Genomic DNA, 21,715 nt, shown 5'->3' on the forward strand with positions numbered 1-21,715 from the left:
GAAGGGGGGAGAGGTGTCCCAAATATACGAGAGGGGGGAGGGGTCATAAATGTTTGGAAAGAAAAATGGGGTGGGGGGGTCATAAAAACTTTGATGACCAAAATGTAGGGAGTCATAAGATGACCACAGATAGTGTGTTTGTTTCCTTCAAAAAGACTGATTTCAATACAATTTTTGCATGCTTAGGGGTGTGTCGGGAGTGTTAGATCAGCTCCTCTGATATAATACTCTTTAGGTGGATCAAAATAAGCCTACCGGGACTAAAATAAAACCAATAGTTGTAAAAGGCCTATGCATCTTCCTTTGGCAAGTTGTCCTCAATTTTGTTCATTTTAGCATTGAAGTTACATTTTTTGGCATAAATCACAAACATAGGGCCTGCACTTTGGCTCGTTTTTGCAGGTTTACATGGTCCAATAATCACAAGATGACTGACATGTGGTAACAAAGGAAGCAGTCACTGCAATTTGATTATGTCCCATATGATTGGCCATTCAAGACACCCCTGTGAATATACTATAGCGGCCTTGTCAAAATATAATACCTGTTTGCTTGACTGCATTGACAATACCCGGGAACAATACACACAGTATATGCATTGGACAAACTTTTTACAATAAGCATGATAAGTGATAATGTGACCTCCAGATTTATACATCGTTCGTCTCGCACACTGACAACATTTGATTGAATGGACTGTAGGCTACTGCGCCGTGATTACGGTGAAGCACACCGGTTCAAATCCTTTGTTTGGAGCCAATCGATAAAAGCATGCAGGGCCTCTATACCCATGTACAGTTTATCCCTACATAACCTATGTCTTGAATACGCTGGCAAAGTTATGTAATAATCGGATTAATTCTATATAGCAGTAGGTAAAAACAAGTTTTGAATAATCCGCGCTATAAAGTCCCATTCAGTGATCCCAGCGAAAGTGAAAAAAAAAATCAAATTGTTACGTTTATAAATTTTTTAATGAAAACAAATGGCAAAAAACAAAACAGGAAAACGACAGTATTGACGAAGTTGAAGCCCCATTCAAATACATGTAGCTAATTTATATACTGTCAGTACCGGTATATAAATTACAGACTCACGTAAATGCATTATTTTTGTCTTAGACACACGGTTTTCGGCTGAACCACTGCACTAGCAAGCTATGTTAGCACATCTATGACAATGACGAAAGGTACAAAATCAGCCATGGGCCTTTAGATAGCAGAAGACACCAAAGTGGTGTTTTATGACCTTTGACATTCTTTTGTGGCGAGTGACATGGTCTTTCAATTCACGCCGAGTGTCCTTGACAGGTTTGACTATGCTTCAGTGGTCATGAAAGAATTCAAAAGATAACCTCTGCCCCAATAATCCCAAGCAATTGTCTGAAACTGCTCCTCGGATCATAAGAACTCAGTCCTCAAATGATAGTCATAATAATGTCCAAAATATAAAAATTACTGACTATCATTGAAGACTGAGTTCCGCAGTCTAGTATTCAAAATCTGAATTTTGATGATTTTTACGATCGCCGGGATGAAAAAAAATCCAAAAATCACTGAATGGGCCTTTAGTTCCCTCCTCTCCTTACCCTGGCAATATAAATCAAAGAAAAAAAAAGAAAGAAAAAAGAAACCAAGAAAAGAAAAAAAAGACAAAGAAAATTAACCAAATTAAGGGATCTGGAATGAGCGTTTTGAGCGTTTCGATAGTATTTTTTGTGGGACATGAGAGCACATCAGACATATCGAATTGCATTCTGAATACGAAGAATGTCTTTCTGATATCAAATAAATTTCATTGTTTGAAATTCACGATATAATACAAATTTTATGACAAATTATTAAAATTTGATATTTTTCACATTTTTGATATATAACAGTCCTCGAAGTAAATATCATAAATCTAATGTTATATTCTTAAACAGTCCTTGGCATACCATACATGTATAGGCCTATGTATAGTAAATTTGTCTGATTTATCTGTTTTGTGCTGTTTAAGCAAATAGTTAAACATAATTTCCATAAAATGTAAGCTTTTACTGTCAGATATCTCCCCTTTTAATTTTGAGCAGAACAAGTGAGGTAAAGCAAAGAAAATTGGAATTTACTACTACTAGCGCCAATGAATGTTATACGATTGTAAAACGGTACGATCCTCTGGGGTGGGTGGGTGTGGTGTGTGTGTGTGTGTGTGTCCTGCACGCGTATTTTTTCCTGCAACTATAACGGGACGCAATACGATACCGGTATGTTATAAGAATCAAACTTACAAGAAAGATGGCTCTTGTCAAATCCTACAATTCTGTCAGAGAAATATGCATATTTGCATTAAATTTTTAATTAATTGACATAATTGATTAATTAATAAATATTTAATTTAATGATTTACCATAATTCCAAATATGTCAAACAATATGTCAAATTAAAGCTAATGAAATGCTTTATAAATTGGTCAGAGCGCATTTTGCATAATGCATTTAGTACTTTAGTTACATGATTTTGCTATACACGCATAGGAGCTGTACTTTTAAAATCCGCGCCTAATCAATAATAATAGTCTTTCACTCCATTGTCAAAGTACTGTGCTCCCTGTAGCATTATGGAGTGACCAGGTCCTAGAGTGTGATGGTTTTGTAGCAGATGACAGTGCTCATTCAAGCCTGTCAAGGTCAGTTAGTAGCCACTTGCTGAATGGATGGCCATTATCAACTATCAAAGAGATGCCTTGTGCAGCTGCCAATCACAGTAGAGGTTTGATAACATTTTGTTAAAACCCAAATGTGATATAACGACAATGCTGTGCATGTTGGTACTTAATTGTTTGGATTCTTACGTTGAAATTCCCTTGTATTAGTATTTTTATGTGTAGTGTATAGTGGTCATAAATTATATAGCTTTTAAATTTAGGGCATTTTTGCTCTGTTGCACTGTACCATTATGGAATTTGAGTAAATCAATTACCGACACAAGCAGATATACAGTGTATTATTTTATTTTTATTTCGTAAATCAGGAGCACAGCTCACTTGGTAAGGCATCAGAATTTGGTACACTAGCGCTTCGAACTTTAAATCGGAAGGTGGTGAGTTCGAGCCTCATCACGGTCACATTAATTTTATAAACCAAATATTGTTCGAACTTTTCATATTTGTTTTTCTTTTATTGTTTCTTTTCTTTGTCTTTTTTTTTCTTGTTTTATTTAATTGTTTCTTTATTTTTCTTTGATTCATATTGCCAGTGTAAGAGAGGAGGGAACTAACGGCCCATTCAGTGATTTTTTTTCATCCGGACGATCGTAAAATCATCAAAATTCAGATTTTGTATTAAGACTGCGGAACTCAGTCTTCAATGATATAGTCAGTAATAATCTTTTGGTCATTATGACTATCATCATTTGACGACTGAGTTCTTATGATACATAATCCGAAGAGCAGTTTCAGACAATTGCTTGGGATTGTTGGGGCAGAGGTTATCTTTTGAATTCTTTCATGACCACTGAAGCAGAGTTAAACCTGTCAAGGACACTCGGCGTGAATTGAACTGACCATGTCACTCGCCACAAAAGAATGTCAAAGGTCATAAAACATCAACTTGGTGTCTTCTGCTAGTGGTTCAGCCCTAAGCCGTGTAGGCCTATTTAAGACAAAAATAATGCATTTACGTGAATCTGTAATTTATATACTGACAGTATAATAAATTAGCTACATGTATTTGAATGGGGCTTCAACTTCGTCAATACTGCCGTTTTCTTGGATTTTTGCCAATTGTTTTCATTAAATTTTTTATAAAAGTAACAATTTGATTTTTTTTCACTTTCGCTGGGATCACTGAATGGGGCTTTGCAACGCGATATATTCAAAACTTGTATTCACCTACTGTTATAGCATTAATCCGATTATTACACAACCTCGCCAGTGTATTCAAGACATCCAATGCAAATAATCACCTAGATTATGACGTATCATACCGTAAATATGGCGGAGTACTCAAATTCATTCAACAAAAGCATGATTACAAGCTATTGCAATCTACCGCGACAGCTCGTCTCACACACATAACAAATGCACTATACGATCAAATAGGTTGACGACAACGTTTGATTGAATGCACTGCATTGCGCCATGATTACGGTGAAGGACACCGGTTCAATTCCTTTGTATGGAGCCAATCAATAATTTCACGCACATCCTCTATTATTGCCCAATTATTTCCCGGGATGATTGCACGCTGTAAAAGAGCTATTGTTATAATGTTTGATGAAATCGTGTTTAACTACCGTATTTGCTTAAGAACGGCACAATACAGATAAAGCAGGAAATTTTACTACATGTGGTACATGTATATACATATAGGGAATGTGTGTGAGTCGAGTATTACCTAATTATAATAGGGGCGTATCCAAAAATGAATTCACGCCCCTTTCAAATGTCGAGCCAAAGTGCAGGCCCTATGAGAAATCCCCAGTTGAAGTACAAAGCAAATTAGTCAATCAAATAAACATATCGACATTTTGTTAATCTCTCCGGTTATGTGCTTAAACCAACCGGCGGTTGCTACTCATGCATTCTCGAATATTCATATACCAATGACCTCTGCCAACCGGACGGAACCGCCCGGAACCGGCGGGCAACCGGCGGTCGAGTTTTGATTTGATCCCTTATTTAAGAGAAGGTATCTTCCAAATCCAAATCCAAATGATTGGGACGTTTTTATAGAAGTTATTTAATCTAGATTTATTCCGATTCTATTTCTAGTCATGTTTAACTTCAAAGAATGTTTAATGACGTAAAATCGATAATCGATAAAACAATATATGCTGAAAAATATAGGTCTCTTTGTGCAGGATCGTAAATGGTAAATGGAAAAATAGCAAAAAATCTGCCCGGAGGTGACTTTGTTACAATTTGGGTTTGTTGCGAATTTGTAAAGTCATTTCGTTTGCTTGAGAAAGGTTCAATGTGTTGTAAGTGTTGCAGTCACTGGGTAAGCTATCGTCGTTCATTTTTGTTGATGATGTGGACAATGGAGAAAAAACAAAATCAAATGAAAGCGAGTAAAGTAAAGACGTTTTCAATGTCTGTTTCCTTGATAATGTAAGTGTTGAGAAGATGGATAAATAAGTCGAAATGTATACACTATTAACACCAACGCTTTTTTGTTTTCATTAGTCGATCCTTGTTTGATCTTCGCTGTTATGATGCAGCCTTTTGTTGTGAATATTTATCCGATCGTTCGAGGTATATTTCCACGCAACGTTGCAGAATATTGGCATTCAAAAATGAAACTCCACAATTACGATTAGATATACATACACATTACACGACATACGACATGCGATTTTTCAAATAAGCTTGCCGATGTTCTGGAACAAATCCTTTAACCAGTTAGCTAGAAAGTGCAATATCAGTAGTAAGACTTCCCTCTAGATAGTAAATGCAGAATATTGAATAATCTGCGAATTGGAACTATAATAGTCTTCTATCGGCAAAAGTCAAACTGCCAGGCGCAGACAAAATAAATATCTTTATATAGGCAAGGGAGACTATCAAATCAAAGTGCATTTTAGAATTCGATATATGATTTCTGTAATTTCATTATTCCATTTCCATTCACAAGTACCTATTGAGTTACCTTCGTTCGTAACGTTATTGCAAGTTTATAGTACAATGGTTCAAGTTATCCAATCGCGAAAAATAATTGAATAAATTATATTTTCTTTATTATGACTTCTGAACTGGACGCAGTGTAACTTCTTCAATACAATTAAAGTTCACTGCTAATTGCGAAACGTAGAATGAATAAATTGGATGTTTGCAAGACCTTTGAAAGGGTTGTGTTTTAATTCATTCAGTTCAATTTAAATGATGTTTCTAAATTAGAAAATGAAAATAAAATTACAAATAACAATATTTGTTTGCCTTCTCAATTTTGTTTTTCCTTATATAATAGGAGTGCGAAGAGATACCGAACAACAAATCTAATTAGCAGCAGTTTCTCACCTGACTTGATAAAAGTGCAAAATAAAAGTGTTGAATTTGTGGACATACCATTAATTGTTAAAGTTGTCGCTATAATGAATTTGGTGCTAGGATATACATGATCTGATGCAGCTGATTGATTGATACGACAAAGAAATTATTTCAGCAGCAGTTTATCAGTTGACTTGACAAAAGTGTAAAATAAAAGCATTGTATTTGTGGACATCCTAGTTTTGTGTGGTATTCAAAAAGTCGTACATAATGAACTCCACTGGTTTCCTATTAATTAAGGGGTTACTACACCCCTGTCCAAATTTGTGCCTATTTTGGCATTTTTCTTAAAAATTATAGCGCATTGGGGACAAGTAAGATATGTATATTATAGGGGCAAGGACTACAACTACTGCACTGTAAATTTTATTTCAGCACAGATAACAGTTGTGGGGTTACAGTCAAAAACGAGGGAAAACCAATATTTGATCAATAAATCAATAACTACTTGCTTTGAGTTGCTGAATTTTCAGTACAATAGTTGTAGTCCTTGCCCCTATAATATACATATCCTACTTGTCACCAATGTGCTATAATTTTTAAGAAAAATGCAAAAATAGGCATAAAATTGGCCAGGGTGTAGTACCCCCTTAACGCATTGTTTTAGGGATTCAATTACAACAGTGGACGCCGTTCACCAGTATTTCTAAAAGGATGCTAAAATAAGAAAAAAAATTAATGCTATTTTCTTGCACATGCTGCGGAAGCCTGATTACCTTTTTAAAATAGCCGAGTGTAAAAACTGAAGCATCATAATGTATAAAAATATTTGAATATTAACTGTACATCATATATGACGATTCGTGATACACAATGGTGCTAAAGTTTATGTGGTTTAGAAAGCAGATAATTTTATTTCCATTTTATATACGCCAAAATATTTTCTGAATTTAGTGGAAATTAACACTGAATTGATGGTGAAAATTTTATGTAATATTTACGTAGTTCCCAACTAAAGATTACTGTTTCGTCTTTATGGGAATCTAATCTTTTAATATTATGAAAGAAACTTTGGGGACCTACGTGGACTACTATAAATTGCAAAAATGGTAGGCTCCATAATTATACTGACCCACATGTACATATAGGAGTAGCACGTGGCTCGGCGAGTCAAAATCGATACAGTCCAACCTCTTTTATCAAGCATTGTCCGGATAAGTGAAAAATCCGGATAAGTGAATTACATGTAATTCTGTATTGAAAGTTCCAAGGACTGAAATTGTGACAACAAAAGATTGTGCTAATATGGGATGGCTTTAGAGTGCAATATAGATGTCATTCTAAGCATTCAGAGCATGGAATTAAGGTGTTTATTCATCAAAAACATGTTTTCCTCTGAAAATTTCACAGCCGGATAACAGAGAGATCCATATTAAAGAGGTCCGGATAAGAGAGGTTGGACTGTATAATGTATTGTGCATGTATGGGAGGCCCATTTATTGTCGGATTTCTGTGTGTAGAACACGCAGTTATCAACAATTGAGCGCTATTAATACACATTAATGTTTTTAAGCAAATAAAATTCCAAAATATGGTACGTTTTCTGTCTTTGCTTGTCACGTGGTAAGCCTATTTTGAAATTGCGAATATATGTTCAAAAAAGTTTCAAGATGGATACCGTGAACAAGTTAGGTGGCCGAGCGGTCTAAGGCGCTAGGCTCATTCAGAATTCACGATAGCGGTGCGGCGTGAGTTCGAGCCCCACCTCTGCCGGACTAAATTTCCCTTTAAAAAATCATATTATGTTAGGGAAATGTGGCTGGGAGAATTTATGTATGACGAAGAGTGGTGTGGGATTCAATCATGTTTCACCGTTGTTCATCACCGATTAACAACGATGCGTCCGCGTCGTCTGAGTGGTTTACTTCGCGATGACAGCTTTAGCTGCCCGAGCGAAGTAAACCAAGCAGACGCGCCGGACGCGAGTTGTTAATCGGTGAAGAACAACGGTGAAACATGATTGAATCCCTTTCAACAACGAAACAAGCTGAAGAGGTCTAATTCACATGATTCTTTCACTCGGAATGTCCATTTGTCATTGCCACTCAACCTTACAAGAAGATCGCGGTATTTCTCTGTTGATATCGGCACTAAAACTAAAGAATAAAGCGATAATATTTAGCTGCTACGGCCAACATAAGAGAGTTCATGTTTATGCATACGTTCCAGGCATGACGAAGTTTACGCGCTCATGCGTAACGCGTACGCGTATCCTTGCGTTCGCGTATACGCTACTGAACTGTGGATTCATTACGGATTAACAACGGTTGGCTCCTGTACAAAGGTATAGGAAGAGTTGTTGAATATAAAATTCTCGCACTTGTTTAATACTTGACGGACAATCTCCATCTGATATCATTGATATAGGCCCTACTTCAAATTTGAATTACTCCAACGCAGCTTAGATCGTCATTCTCCGATTGTAGCTCTCTTGTTGAACCAAGAACTTGATGACCGAGCTTTTGCTGCCTATGCTCCAAGGTTGTGGAATAAACTACCAGGTCAAATCAAAAATTGTACTTTTGAAGAGCCCCAAAAGCTCCTGAAGATCCGCTTATTTCAGGATGCTTAATGAATAATTTATAATGATTTTTTTCGTATCTGTCATCAGGTTTGACAGAATTTTGTAGAATTTATATTTTTGGTCTAAATATGTGTTATCTGTTTTATCACTGTTTCATTTGCCTTTGAAAAGAGATATGTTCCACCACGAATGAGCCGTAAATGTCCTCAATTGTATTCTGAGTTACAGTGTAAAATGGGCATGAAGGTCGTATTCATAGGTACCTCAATTTGGTGCTACGTGTACCTCATTTAATGAGATACACGTAGCACCAAATTGAAATACCTATGAATATGACCTTCATGCCCATTTTATACTGTAACTCAGAATACAATTGAGGACATTTACGGCTCATTCGTGGTGGACGGTCACATATGTTTGAAAGTTCAGGCGTGGCGTCAGTGCTCCTTCCTTTCTGGATTTTACAGGTTCAAATTAATTAAGATACCTAGGATACCAATTAGTTATACTAACAAATGCCTGGATAAATCTGATTGATTGAAATCGTGTCTCGTCTCTTATCAAAATTGCTCTTTAAAAAAAATAAAAAAAATCTTGTCATCCTCAATCTTTTTTGTCTTCATCATCGGTTACAATTTTATCCATGTGGTCAAAAGGGGTACCGTCGGGCTTACCGGACCTCCAGTGGCCGTCCCAATTGTTTGTTGGAAGATCTGGCCCCTAAATGTGAAGTATATTGTTGTTATTATAAATTCCAAAAGTTCCACGATATCCTCTTAAAGCAATGTTCTTTTCTTTCACCCAGTATCCTCGAGTAGTCTCTTATGAACTCGAGGGCCTTCTTGATGGGCGTGTTGGGATACCACATCGTGCGAGGCAAACACATCTCATTCGTCTATCATAACACTTGCAAGATCTTATGCAAGGTCCTTGGAATTCTTCACATGGAATTTAGTGTTACCAACGAAAGGGGCAATGATGACGTTGAGTGCCTTGGAAGTGTTATATCATATAGACCTGGTGAAGTCCATGATGGGGCGTAAGGTATTATTAGGTTTGTGGATTTTAGGGGTGGCATATATACGAGGTAAGTTTTCAGCAGCGGGGTATAGGAAATGGTAATGTTGGTAAGTAATTTTGTCCTCCTCTTTCAGCCGAGTGAGGATCGATACAAGCTTTGATTTGTATCTTGGGATCAACATGATCAACAGTATGCTTTTACTACAGATGCTTCCCCCTTGTGTACAGGTACAACCATGATGGAGTCATATTTTTGAGCGGTTTTATACATAGTGCAGTTATACTGCACAGCAAACATGATTCGACCTTTGCAGTACTTAAACCTGGTTAACAGGAAACTACTCAAGCAAAATCAATCGATAAAGTCTAGTCTATCCTCCACATTGAATGGTGGACTGCACTTATGCCCAAATATGGCACTTGCCAATCCACTTGAAATCCCCTGACTCGCTGCCTGACCAAAGTTATGGACAGATATGGGAGCTGTTTTTGCTGTTATCTTCTTTTATTTGTGACCCCTATGCGATCCTTTTCGGTCATTTGGGGGTCTTTTTGTGGGTCACGGTCTCAAAATATTGCTTGGCAGACAACCGATTCGAGTTCAGCATACCCAAAATAAGCTGGTTGCCAACTTAAACGCAAACTTGCCATTAGAAACGCAATTTTTCCAGAATAGAACCAGTCTATAAATTGAAACTAAATTTTATCATTCTAATCCACATTACATACAGAGAATTGTAAAATGTTAACCACTTTTACACAAATTAATTAAAATTTCACATAATTTGGTAAATATTAGTTCCGAGAAAAATGTTACTTAATTATTATGAGTTTCCATACTTACATAACGTTATGTAAACATTGCTCTGTGTGTACATGTATTTTACGTAACATTTGTTTCCTTTGCGTGGCCCGAAATACTTGAAGATTTCAAAGATCCACGTGGACGGGATTTTTTAAAAGAGCAAAACGCCTCTCTAAAGGCTTTGCGATAAAACGAACTTGTCGCATAATAAATAAACGGATTGCAACACGAGTTGACTAAAATCAACAACCGACTTGTTAAAAGAATTATACCGTAAACGTTTGGACTTAAAAGATGATGCCCGGCTAATATCGCGATATAATGAATACTAATTATTCGATACGGAGCTTGACACAAGAGAAACACCGACCCGTTTATGATTAGCATTCTCGCTACCTGATTTCGAGCACGCGTAGCGAGCTCTGTTTTCTGTTTATCCGCAAATGTTTCCGTTCGTTTACTCAACGTAAGGATGATACTTCCATACATGAATATGTTCACCGGTAAAACGATGAAGAAGGGAACCATGAGAACGAGTTCTCCAAAGACAAATAACGCGGAAGTTGGGGATTTGCATCGCCGGATCAGCGTCGGGAAATCTCGATATGCTTCGGTATTTGGCCAAATTATGCATCTCTTGACTATACCTGACCAACTTGGCAACGTGATAGCAGATAATACAACTGCTGCAACCCAGGAAACGACTATCATTCGGACAGTGTGCTTTTTACCGGCTATAATGCGGTGTTGAAATGGTCTGCAAATCGCGAAATACCTCTCTGCGGTAACGATAGTGATCAGCATAATAGACGCAAGATAACCGAGGTAGGTAAGTCCAAAGGCTACACCACAACCTATCGGAGATCTCATAAAAGTATCATTACGCACAGGGCTGAGATAGTAACCCGGTAAGTACATGGAACATGTCCAGGTGACAAACCAGAGATCGGCAGCAGCGATGTTTGCCAAGTACGCATTGGTTACTGTGCGCATTGCAGGAACGCGGAATAGAGCAAACAAAAATGCGAGATTACCAACAACGCCTACGCACAAAATGAGCGGTAGACCAATTATATAAAGAACATCTTCAGTTCCAGTCGGTAGCATTGCCTGAGCTGTTTCGTTTGCTTGAGAAAAGTTCAATGTGTTGTAAGTGTTGCAGTCACTGGGTAATCTATCGTTGTTCATCTTTGTTGATGATGTGGAAAATGGAGAAAAAAATTAAGATCAAATAACAGCGAGCGAAGTAAAGACGTTTTCCTTGCCTGTTTCCTTGATGTAAGTGTTGAGAACCTTGATAAATGAGATGAGTTTTATGCACGATTAACGTCAACGCTTATTTGTCTTCATTAGTCGATCCTTATTTGGTCTGCGCTGTTAAGTTGCTACGTGATGTTGTGAATATTTATACGATCGTTTGAGTTAGTTTTCAAACAAGTTTCCTGATGTTTGGACCAAATCCTTTAACCAGTTAGCTAGAAAGTCCCAATATCAGCAGTAAGGTTTCCCTCTAGATAGTAAATACAGTATAAGGAGTAATCTGCGTATTGGAACTATTATAGTCTTCTATCGGCAAAAGTCAAACTGCCAGGCGCACCCAAAATAGATATATTTATATAGGCGAGGGAGACTATCAAATGAATGTGCATGTTACTATTCAATACCTAATGTCTGTAATTTCATCATTCTATAACAATTCAAAAGTACTCATTGAGTTATATTCTTTCGTAGCGTTGTGCAACTTCAATACAATGGTTCATGTTATCCAATTGCGAAACATAATTGAATGTTTCATGAGGCAATATTGTAACTGTATGTGACATCTTCAATACAATTAAAGTTTGCTACGAGACGTAAACATGGTAAATTGAATAAATTGGGTTTTTGTTTATCAAGACTAGAGGTGTTTTTATTAATTCAGTTCATTATAAATGATGTTTCTAAGTTAGAAGATGAAAATAAAATTACAAATGACAATATTTTTTTTGCGTACTCAAGGTTTTCTCCTTATCTAATAGTAGTGCAAAGTAATACAGAGAAACAAATCTAATTAGCAGCAGTTTCTCACCTGACTTGTCAAAAGTAGGTAAAAATATTGTACTTTTGGACATATCCAAGTTCTGCATGGTATTCAAAAAATCGTATATGTGATGCGATCAAGCAAAATCAGTCGGAACTCTGTTGTTGTTTTGCAGTGGACTTCGGGTATATATATAAATGCGCATATATAAATGCGCACGTGACATCTACAAGTCGCCATACCGTGTTCAACGATGTAAGGTACCCGGATGTGCACAAATTCCACACGCAAAAGTATAGGCGAAAATGACAGGTTACAAGGAAAATTGGCTTTGCAAAATAGTGGCATTGATTGCAAAGGGTAAAATAATTTGACCCGAAACATAAACTCTTTTGTTTCGCTTGCCCAAATGTTTCGCTTGCCCAAGATCGCAATAGTTGGAGAAACTTGTAGTCGCCTGCTCCGCAGCCGACAGATGATGATGATGATGATGATAATGATGATGATGATGATGATGATGGTAATGATCCTATCAGAAACTGAAAATTTAATATTTCCGAGTTTCGACTGATTTTGCTTGATCGCATCACATATAACGAACTCCACTGGCTTCCTATCAAGCAACGCCCGAACAACGCATTGATTACAAAATTCTCGCACTTTACTTTACGGACACGCTCCGTTATGCTCAGATTGTAGCTCTCTTGTTGAGCCATGAACTTGATGACCGAGCTTTTGCTGCCTATGCTCCAAGATTGTGGAATAAACTACCAGGTCAAATCAAAATATGTACTTTTGAACAGTCCAAAAGCTCCTGATGATCCACTTATTTCAGGATTTTTATCAGCAGTAGTTTTTGTAAAATTTATATTTTTGGTTTAAATATGTTATTTGTGTTATCACTGTTTCATTTGCCTTTGAAAAAAAAAAACCCAGCATAATGTTCGAAAGCTCAGGCGTGGCGTCAGTGCTCCTTCCTTTTGGATTTCGCAGGTTCAAATTAGTTAAGAAGTTAAGATACCTAGGATACCAATTAGTTATACTAACAAATGCCTGGATAAATCTGATTGATTGAAATCTTGTCTCGTCTCTTATCAAAATTGCTCTTAAAAACAATCGAATTAGACGGAATCGCGGTATTTCTCATGGCATATTTTGCGTCACCGATCAACAAGCGAGGCTACAAGCAATCGCTCAAATGCGAATACTATGCTGGCACGAGCGATAAGGCCGTTTTATTAGACGTAAAATATTTGATGTAACATATCTACGTTATTAGCTGTTATTTAATCTATTGCCATTCTCTTTCCAGTAATGTTTATGTTCGAACGAATGTTTGATGACGTAAAATCGATAATATATTTCTACCAGGTATTATACTTAACATATTATATTTACGTCATCAAACATTCTTTAGAACTTAAACATTATTAGAAATAGAATGGGACTAGATAAAATAACGGCGATATGTTACATCAAATATTATACGTCTAATACTCGGAGTCTGCATACGGCCCAAACATTTCAGTTCGTCACGCCATTCCACCTGCCGGATAATTTAAGTCATTTTTTGCGACTTTTTCGTGGTTATGGTATAAGACCATTTTATCTTTCATATTTTGTGAATTTTAAGATACGGAGCGTTACTCGCACTGGTCGCCATGCATAGTCCTATTACTTTCACACACATGAGCGTTCGAGCGTGCGAATGACTGATTGACATTTTTAAACACATGCTGAAGCGTCACGCCGCTCAGCGGTAAGCGGCAGAAAGTATGAAACCAGACATTTACCCTCCCCCATGGGACACCACAATATAAGAGGCCAAGTAAGTTGGTTTTCTGTCATATAACTTCATCATTTCGGCTTTGACCATAAAGGCTTCCTGTCAGTTGTTGCTATTATACGTTTCACAACTAAAATTTATTTAGAGAAACTTATTTGGAGTAACCCTTATTTTTGCTGAACCATGAAATGGTATCAGCCTATATGAGTGAATGTTACTTACTTACTAGCTTACTAGCTTACTTACTAGCTTACTAACTGACTAACCATTTGGTCTGAAATGGACATATCTCGAAATGCCACGAAGGTGTAACCCCCGGAGTGGTGTCAAATGGAAGAGAAAACATTAAAGAATATAATAAAGAAACACAGGGGGTGCTACTGCTAATAGTTTTAAAGTTGTGGTCCATTTTGATTCAAAAGTCGCCCAATTGGGCTACTAAATCACAGATTTGCACTGGGAGACAGCTTGTCTGCTATTTTGATAACAAGCATATTGTTGCCAAGAAAGTGAAGTAAATATTGTGAAATTACCAAAGTATTATTAAAACAGTATCTTATTAAACCACAGTAAGGACCAAACTGGACATGTCTAAGATCGCCCAGTGGAATAGCCCATTTTGTGGTTAGTATTTAGATCACAGGAAATAACAGTGTCCCATGATGCATTTATGAAAATACACACTAAGGGTATGTGGTAAATGCTATAGTTGCCTCTTATTGCGCAATAATGGTGAATACTTGTGCGGTGGGGGCTTGGTGGTCAAATGTTATTCCTTCCCATGATGTATTTATGAAAATCAATACATACACACTAAGGCTGGCTGTAACTCTGGGAAAACAATCCCGGCACTTGGGGAGTATGAAACAGCAAAGGTCATCTGAGGTCAAAGGTCAGGTCAAATTTAAAGTCGCTCCGATGTGCCTGTAACTGGGGGAAAACAATCCGCAGCATTTGGGGAGTATGAAACTGCAAAGGTCATCTAAGGTCCGGTCAAATTTAGAGTTGCTCCTATCGGGCTGTAACTTGGAAAAAATAAGCCCTGACACATGCGGAGTATACAACCGCAAAGGTCATCTGATGTCAAAGGTCAGGTCAAATTTAAAGTTGCTCCGATTGGGCTGTAACTCAGGGAAAATGATCCCTGACACTTAGCGAGTATGAAACTGCAAAGGTCATCCAAGGTCAAAGGTCAGGTCAAATGTAAAATTGATCTGATCATGCTGTAACTCAGGGAAAACAGTCCCTGACACTTCCACAAGTATAAACCTGCAAAGGTCATCTGACACTTCCACAAGTATAAAACTGCAAAGGTCATCTGAGGTCAAAGGTCAGGTCAGATTTGAAGTTGCTCCGATCGGCCTAGGCCTATACCACAATATGCTGTCGAAGTCACATGGTTCAGCTATGGTGCGGTAACCGCTCTAGTTTGTATAGGTATTATTATCAATTGACGTGCTCACTGACTCCACACTACTATGTAGTTAAGAGGATATCAATAATACTTAATTCCGTTACCTATTATTACCAATACCCTTTAATCTTTTCCCAATGCTGCAATGTACTATTATGGATTCATAACCTCATTAATAAACGCGATGCGTGCGATCCAATCATATTTTATTATTTGTGAAAACGCGAACGCAAATCGAGGTCATTAATATCTCAAAATTGACCGCAAAATGCGTAATTGTTCCAATGTCGCACACAATTGACTTCCGCGTTCGCCGTATTGTGCGTCCAACAAACTGCGCGCGCGCTGGCTGCCGTATTTGGATTGCGCGCTACCATATTTGCACAGATTCTGATACGCACTTTTGTTATTGGTCGTCCTGTTTTAGACTGATCGATTTTTGGAAAGGGAAGATGTAAAAATCATCTATTTTTATAAACTTTTGAGCAAAATTTTGTGTTATTTTGTAAGGTGAAGAGATTAAAGTGACGGTTATGAATGAGGTTAATAACTTTGCATCGGTAATATGTCGGGCATTGTGAAAAATCTAAACATTTTGCTTTGGACCTCGGAATATTCCTCGGTTCCAAAGGCAAAATGTTTAGATTTTTCACAATGCCCTCCAAATAACCGATGCGCAGTTATTAACCTCTAAATATATTATAGTATTATTATGGCTACAGACTTTCTACGATAAAAACCCATCACCATCTTAGAAGGATGTGCAATTCTTGCTACTTATGCTCTCCTACTCTGGGCTTTCAGTATCCGTCTTATGCAACTGATGCAGATGTTTTACGCATAAGCCACCGAAATCAAGGCTTGTCCCTTAAATTATAATGTCTTCTGTAGCTGCGTAATGAAAAGACCATAAAACTGACTTCTTTGTTATTTACTCTTCCTAGATAATTCACAGATATAACTAGTGAAGAATGATAACACTACTTGCTTATTTAGTTTTATCCTTTTACGGAGTGTTAAATATAAGCCAACATTTTTAAGAGTCATCTGGGTTCTTCGGTCTTAGAACATACAGGCCGTCATCAATATTATGGGCCCGAGGAACCTAATTGTAATTTTGACAAGAAATATGTTTTCACTAACCCATAATTTGCAGTCTATTTCACCACATTTTAGTGACATTATACCATATTCAAAATACGCCAGTAATGTTTCGTAACAGATATAACTGGTGAAGATTTATTACACCATTTGCTTATATAGTTTTATCATTTTACGGAGTGTTATAAGCCAACATTTCTAAGAGTCATCTGGGTCCATCGGTCTGAGAACATACAGGCCTTCGTCAATATTATGGGCCTGAGGAACTCAATTGTTGTTTTGACAAGAACTATTTTGTCACTATAATTTGCAGTCTCTCTATTATTTCACCACATTTTAGTGTCATTGTGCCATATTCAAAATACGCCAGTAATGTTACGTAACAGATATAACTAGTGAATTATTGTAACACCACTTGCTTATAAAGTTGTATATTTTTATGAGGTGTTATATATAACCTTACATTTTAAAGAGCCAGCTGGGGTTCTTCGGTCTGAGAACATACGGGCCCAAGGTACTCAATTGTAATTTTGACGAGAAATATGTTTTCACTAATCCATAATGTGCTATACAAATTTATATATCAATTTGTAAGCGCTCTTCAAAGTTCATTTAATTTACAACCGTATGACAAAACAGGCGAACGAAAATAGTAACATTTTGCACAAGGTCATTGCTCATTCTAATGACGCTAGTATAAGTGTCCTTTTTCATTTAATGACATACGATTTGAAAAATATTTTAAGGAACACATGAGGTTTTGACTTTGATAACCTACATTTTGGTCAAAAATGTGTTTGGATAAGTAGTTTTCAACAGATTTACCACAATCGCCTTGCTACAACATTGAATTGCGTTGACCTAATGATGAAAAGTGTTTTTAGGGGGAAGTGTTAGCTTTCGTTTGATATAAGAAATTCTGAATGGATGAAGGAAACACTTGAGGTTTTGACAAAAACCAATCACAGAGGCCCATTTTCCAGCTAGAAGCTCCACAGCCCTTACGATGCTATGCACTCAACCGTGTAGTGTAATCAAAGTCTGTGTGGAGACAATTTACTGCTTCCTTTGAAGCTCTTGGACAAAAATGTGCAGAGATGGTTTATAAGAGAATCGTTTTTGTATAGAAAACTTATGTTACTACATAAAAACACAATATTATACAGACCAATCTCAAACGCCGGACACTTCAAAATTTAAACAAAATGTTATCATTAACATTTGTCACCCGTTCGGACAAAACCAGGAACAAGTCACGGGACAATAAGCTTTAAAATTATACCAAAATTATATAAATAGCATCACTACTTTTCATGATATGGATAAATTTGTAAATGATACCTTAATATTTTTGTCCAATTGCTATTTTGAATAATGGGATAATTAATTTCGTGCTTTACACAGGATTGAATAGGGATTAACATAGTTCAACTGTCAATTATTGATTAAATAACCCTCTTTTTAATAAGGTCAAATACAGTGAAATTAAGAATTCCAAGATTTGATTTTTTTATGGGAATGTCATCTTTAAAGGCATATAACTCAAGAACATGCCTGGCGACATGTTCCGGATTTTGTTGGAGCTGGTCACATTGATACATACAGAAAAATGTAAAGTTTTAATAAATTTTACCCAAATTAATTAAACTTTTACATAATTTGGTAAATATTACATAGTTCTGAGAAAAATTTTACTTAAATATTATGAGGTTCTATACTTACAAAACGTTATGTAAATATTTCTATGTGTGCAAATGCATCTTACGTAACACTAGTTTCAAACAATTCTTTTACACCATCTCCCATTGTCTCCCGACACATTCCAATTAATATTTAGCCCGTGCGGTTAATGCAGACCCCTTCCAGACCAGTTTTAATTTACATTAAATTTTATCTTACGCAATATTTGTTTCCTTTGTGCGGCCCGAAATACTCGAAGCTGTCACAGATCCACGCGGAAGTGATTTTTTACATGAGCAAAATGCATCTCGAAAAGCTTTGCGATAAAACGAACTTGTTGCATAATAGATAAACGGATTGCAACATGAGTTGATTAAAATCAACAACCGACTTGTTGCAAGAATTATACCGTAAATGTCTGGACTTAAAAGATGATGCCCTGCTAATAACGCGATTTAATGAATACTAATTATTCGATATGGAGCTTGACATAAGAGAAACACCGACCCGTTTATGATTAGCATTCTCGCTACCTGATTTCGAGCACGCGTAGCGAGCTCTGTTTTCTCTTTGTCCTCAAAAGTTTCTGTTCGTTTACTCAACGTAAGAATGATACTTCCATACATGAATAGGTTCACTGGTAAAACGATGAAGAAGGGAACCGTGAGTACGAGTTCTCCAAAGACAAATAACGCGGAACTTGGGGAGTTACATTGTCGGATCAGCGTCGGAAAATCTTGGTACGTTTCAGTATTTGGCCAAATTACGCATATCTTGACTATACCTGACCAACTAGGCAACGTGATAGCAGATAATACAACTGCTGTAACCCAGGAAACGACTATCATTCTAACCGTGTGCTTTTTACCGGCTATCATGCGGTGTTGAAATGGTCTGCAAATCGCAAAATACCTCTCTGCTGTAACGATAGTGATCAGCATAATAGATGCAAAATAACCGAGGTAGGCAAGTGCAAAACATACCCCGCAACCATATCTCCATCTCCATATCCATATAACATCATTACGCACAGGGCTGATGTAGTAAGGAGGTAAGTACGTGGAACATGTCCAGGTGACAAACCAGAGATCGGCAACAGCGATGTTTGCCAAGTACGCATTGGTTACCGTGCGCATTGCCGGGGCGCGGAATAGAGCAAACAAAAAGGCGAGATTACCTACAACGCCAACGCAGAATATAACCGGAAGACCGATCGTAAAAAGAATATCTTCAGTTCCATTCCATAGTATTGCCCGAGCCATTTCGTTGTTCTGAGAAAAGTTCCATGTGCTGTAAAGGTTGCAGTTACTAGCTAAACTATCGTGGTTCATCTTTGTTGATGTTGAAAAAATAAAATAAAACTGAGATTAGATTAACTCTGAATATGCCGAATCGTGCGCTACCATATGGTATTGAATATAGATGCACCTTGTAACATCTAAAATAAACACCAGTAATCTTCACTTGCAATATATAGCTGTTCCAGCTGAATCAGCAAGTCATACGTGATCCTGTATTGGCGTGTTCAATGCAACTAAAATCATGAACACAATTTTTTTTCTCCCTAGGTGCTGTTTTTCCTCTTCTAATACATGGGAGTTAGTAATCTTTGATTCCGCATATAAAATCCGATCTTTGATAATGTCAGGTGTTGAGAAGATGGATAAATGAGTCGAGATGAATACACCTTTTCAGTGTTAACCATAAGCAGTACGCTTAATTTGTAAAAGGAAATCTGTAAAATTGTATAACGCTTTAATCAATCCCTGTTTGGTATTAGCTGGTAAGATGCAACGTGGTGTTGCAAATATTTACCCGATCTGGCTTTGCTGCTGCCGAGTTACATCTGAGGTACTTTGCAGTGTATTTGCAAAGTTGTGATTAGATACAACATTATATATAACACGACCTGCCTTTTCTCAAATAAGATTTCCGATGTTCTGAACCAATTCCTAGTTAGTTAGAAAGTGCAATATCAGCAATAAGACTCCCAGTTAGATATAGAAAGTGCAGTATGAGGAACAGTCTTTGAATTTGAACTATGTTTTTCTATCGTCAAAATTCAATCTACCAGGCACACCCAAAATAAATGGCTTTATATAGGCTATGGAGACTATCAAATTACACTGCATATTAGTATTCAATACGTCATTTCTGTAATTGTATTATTCTATTACCGTTCACAAGTACTTCCTCTTGTTACGGTGTTTTGAATTCGACACCATTTAATTGTTAGTAACTTCATTATTCTATGACAATTCACAACTACTTCCTTTTTGTTACGATGTTTTGACCTCAATACCATCTAATTGTTAAAATTGTCCATATCGTTATACGGTGTGACATCTTCAATTGAAGTTGGCTGCCAATTGCGAAATGTAAATTGAATAAAGTGTTTTTTAGTTTATCATGACTTTTAAGAGGGACGTAGGCTTAATTCATTCAATTCAATTTAAATGACGTTTCCTAATTAAAAAAATGAAAATAAAAATATAAATAAAGGTATTTTCTTTGTCTTCTTAATTTTTTCTCCTTATGTAATAGGAATGCAAAGTAATATTGAAACACAAATCTAATTAGCAGCAGTTTCTCATCTGACTTGACAACAGTGTAAAATAAAAGTATTGTATTTGTGGACATAACATTTTTTAAATTGTTAAAGTTGTCGTTATAAAGATATCGATATAATGGTGTGACATCTTAAAATTAAAGTTGGCTGAAACGTAAATTAAATAAAGTGTTTTTTTGTATTTATCATGACTTTTGAAAGAGACGTTATCTATATTCAAATCAATTTAAGTGACGTTTCTTCATTAAAAATGAAAAAAATTCTTTCTTTGCCTCTGTGCCAAAAGATACAGAAAAACAAATCCATTTAGCAGGAGTTTCTTACTTGATTTGACAAACGTGTAAAATAAAATGTATTTTTGGTCGTATCCAAGTTTTGTGTGATTACACATGTACCAGAATTCAATTCAATTAAAATTAATTTTCTAGTTTTTCCATTAATTAGGAAAGTTTGTATTGAAAATATAAAAGTTGAGCACAGTTCTTGAGCAGAGTGCAGTACCATATCGTAAGTTACATTTTTTGGTGAATGTTTGAGGTTGATGTATTTTGAAATAACATAATGTTATTAATTGTTGACAAAATGTTTTCCAAGAATTTGTGCCAAAAATATTTTACAATGACATTTTGGCATCATTTTAGAAATGTCGTTGAAGTGATTTTTCATATGAAACGTTTTACAAATGTTTTTATGACCATTATGTAGTTCGACATTTCAATGTTATTAAAACGTTTTGACCCAAACCATAACGCTTTTATAACACGTTTAA

General features: G+C 36.5%; 2 protein-coding genes across 2 annotated transcripts in view; one reads left to right on the plus strand and one right to left on the minus strand.

The window, feature by feature from the left end:
* The window catches only part of LOC140146705 (transient receptor potential cation channel subfamily M member 2-like), a 375,948-nt gene that overhangs the window by 22,472 nt on the left and 331,761 nt on the right, over positions 1-21,715 (plus strand). The window lies entirely within an intron of this gene.
* On the minus strand, positions 10,455-11,564 carry LOC140144003 (neuromedin-U receptor 2-like). The gene has a single exon (XM_072165834.1). It carries the CDS (start codon positions 11,562-11,564, stop codon positions 10,455-10,457), a length of 1,110 nt encoding a protein of 369 aa, XP_072021935.1.

Source organism: Amphiura filiformis, chromosome 2 (genome assembly GCF_039555335.1).
Source record: "Amphiura filiformis chromosome 2, Afil_fr2py, whole genome shotgun sequence".
In the NCBI taxonomy this organism is placed as follows: Eukaryota; Metazoa; Echinodermata; class Ophiuroidea; order Amphilepidida; family Amphiuridae; genus Amphiura; species Amphiura filiformis.

Excerpts from the sequence above, each read along its gene's own strand:
- LOC140144003 (XM_072165834.1), bottom strand. The coding sequence starts at position 11,564 with ATGAACAACGATAGATTACCCAGTGACTGCAACACTTACAACACATTG.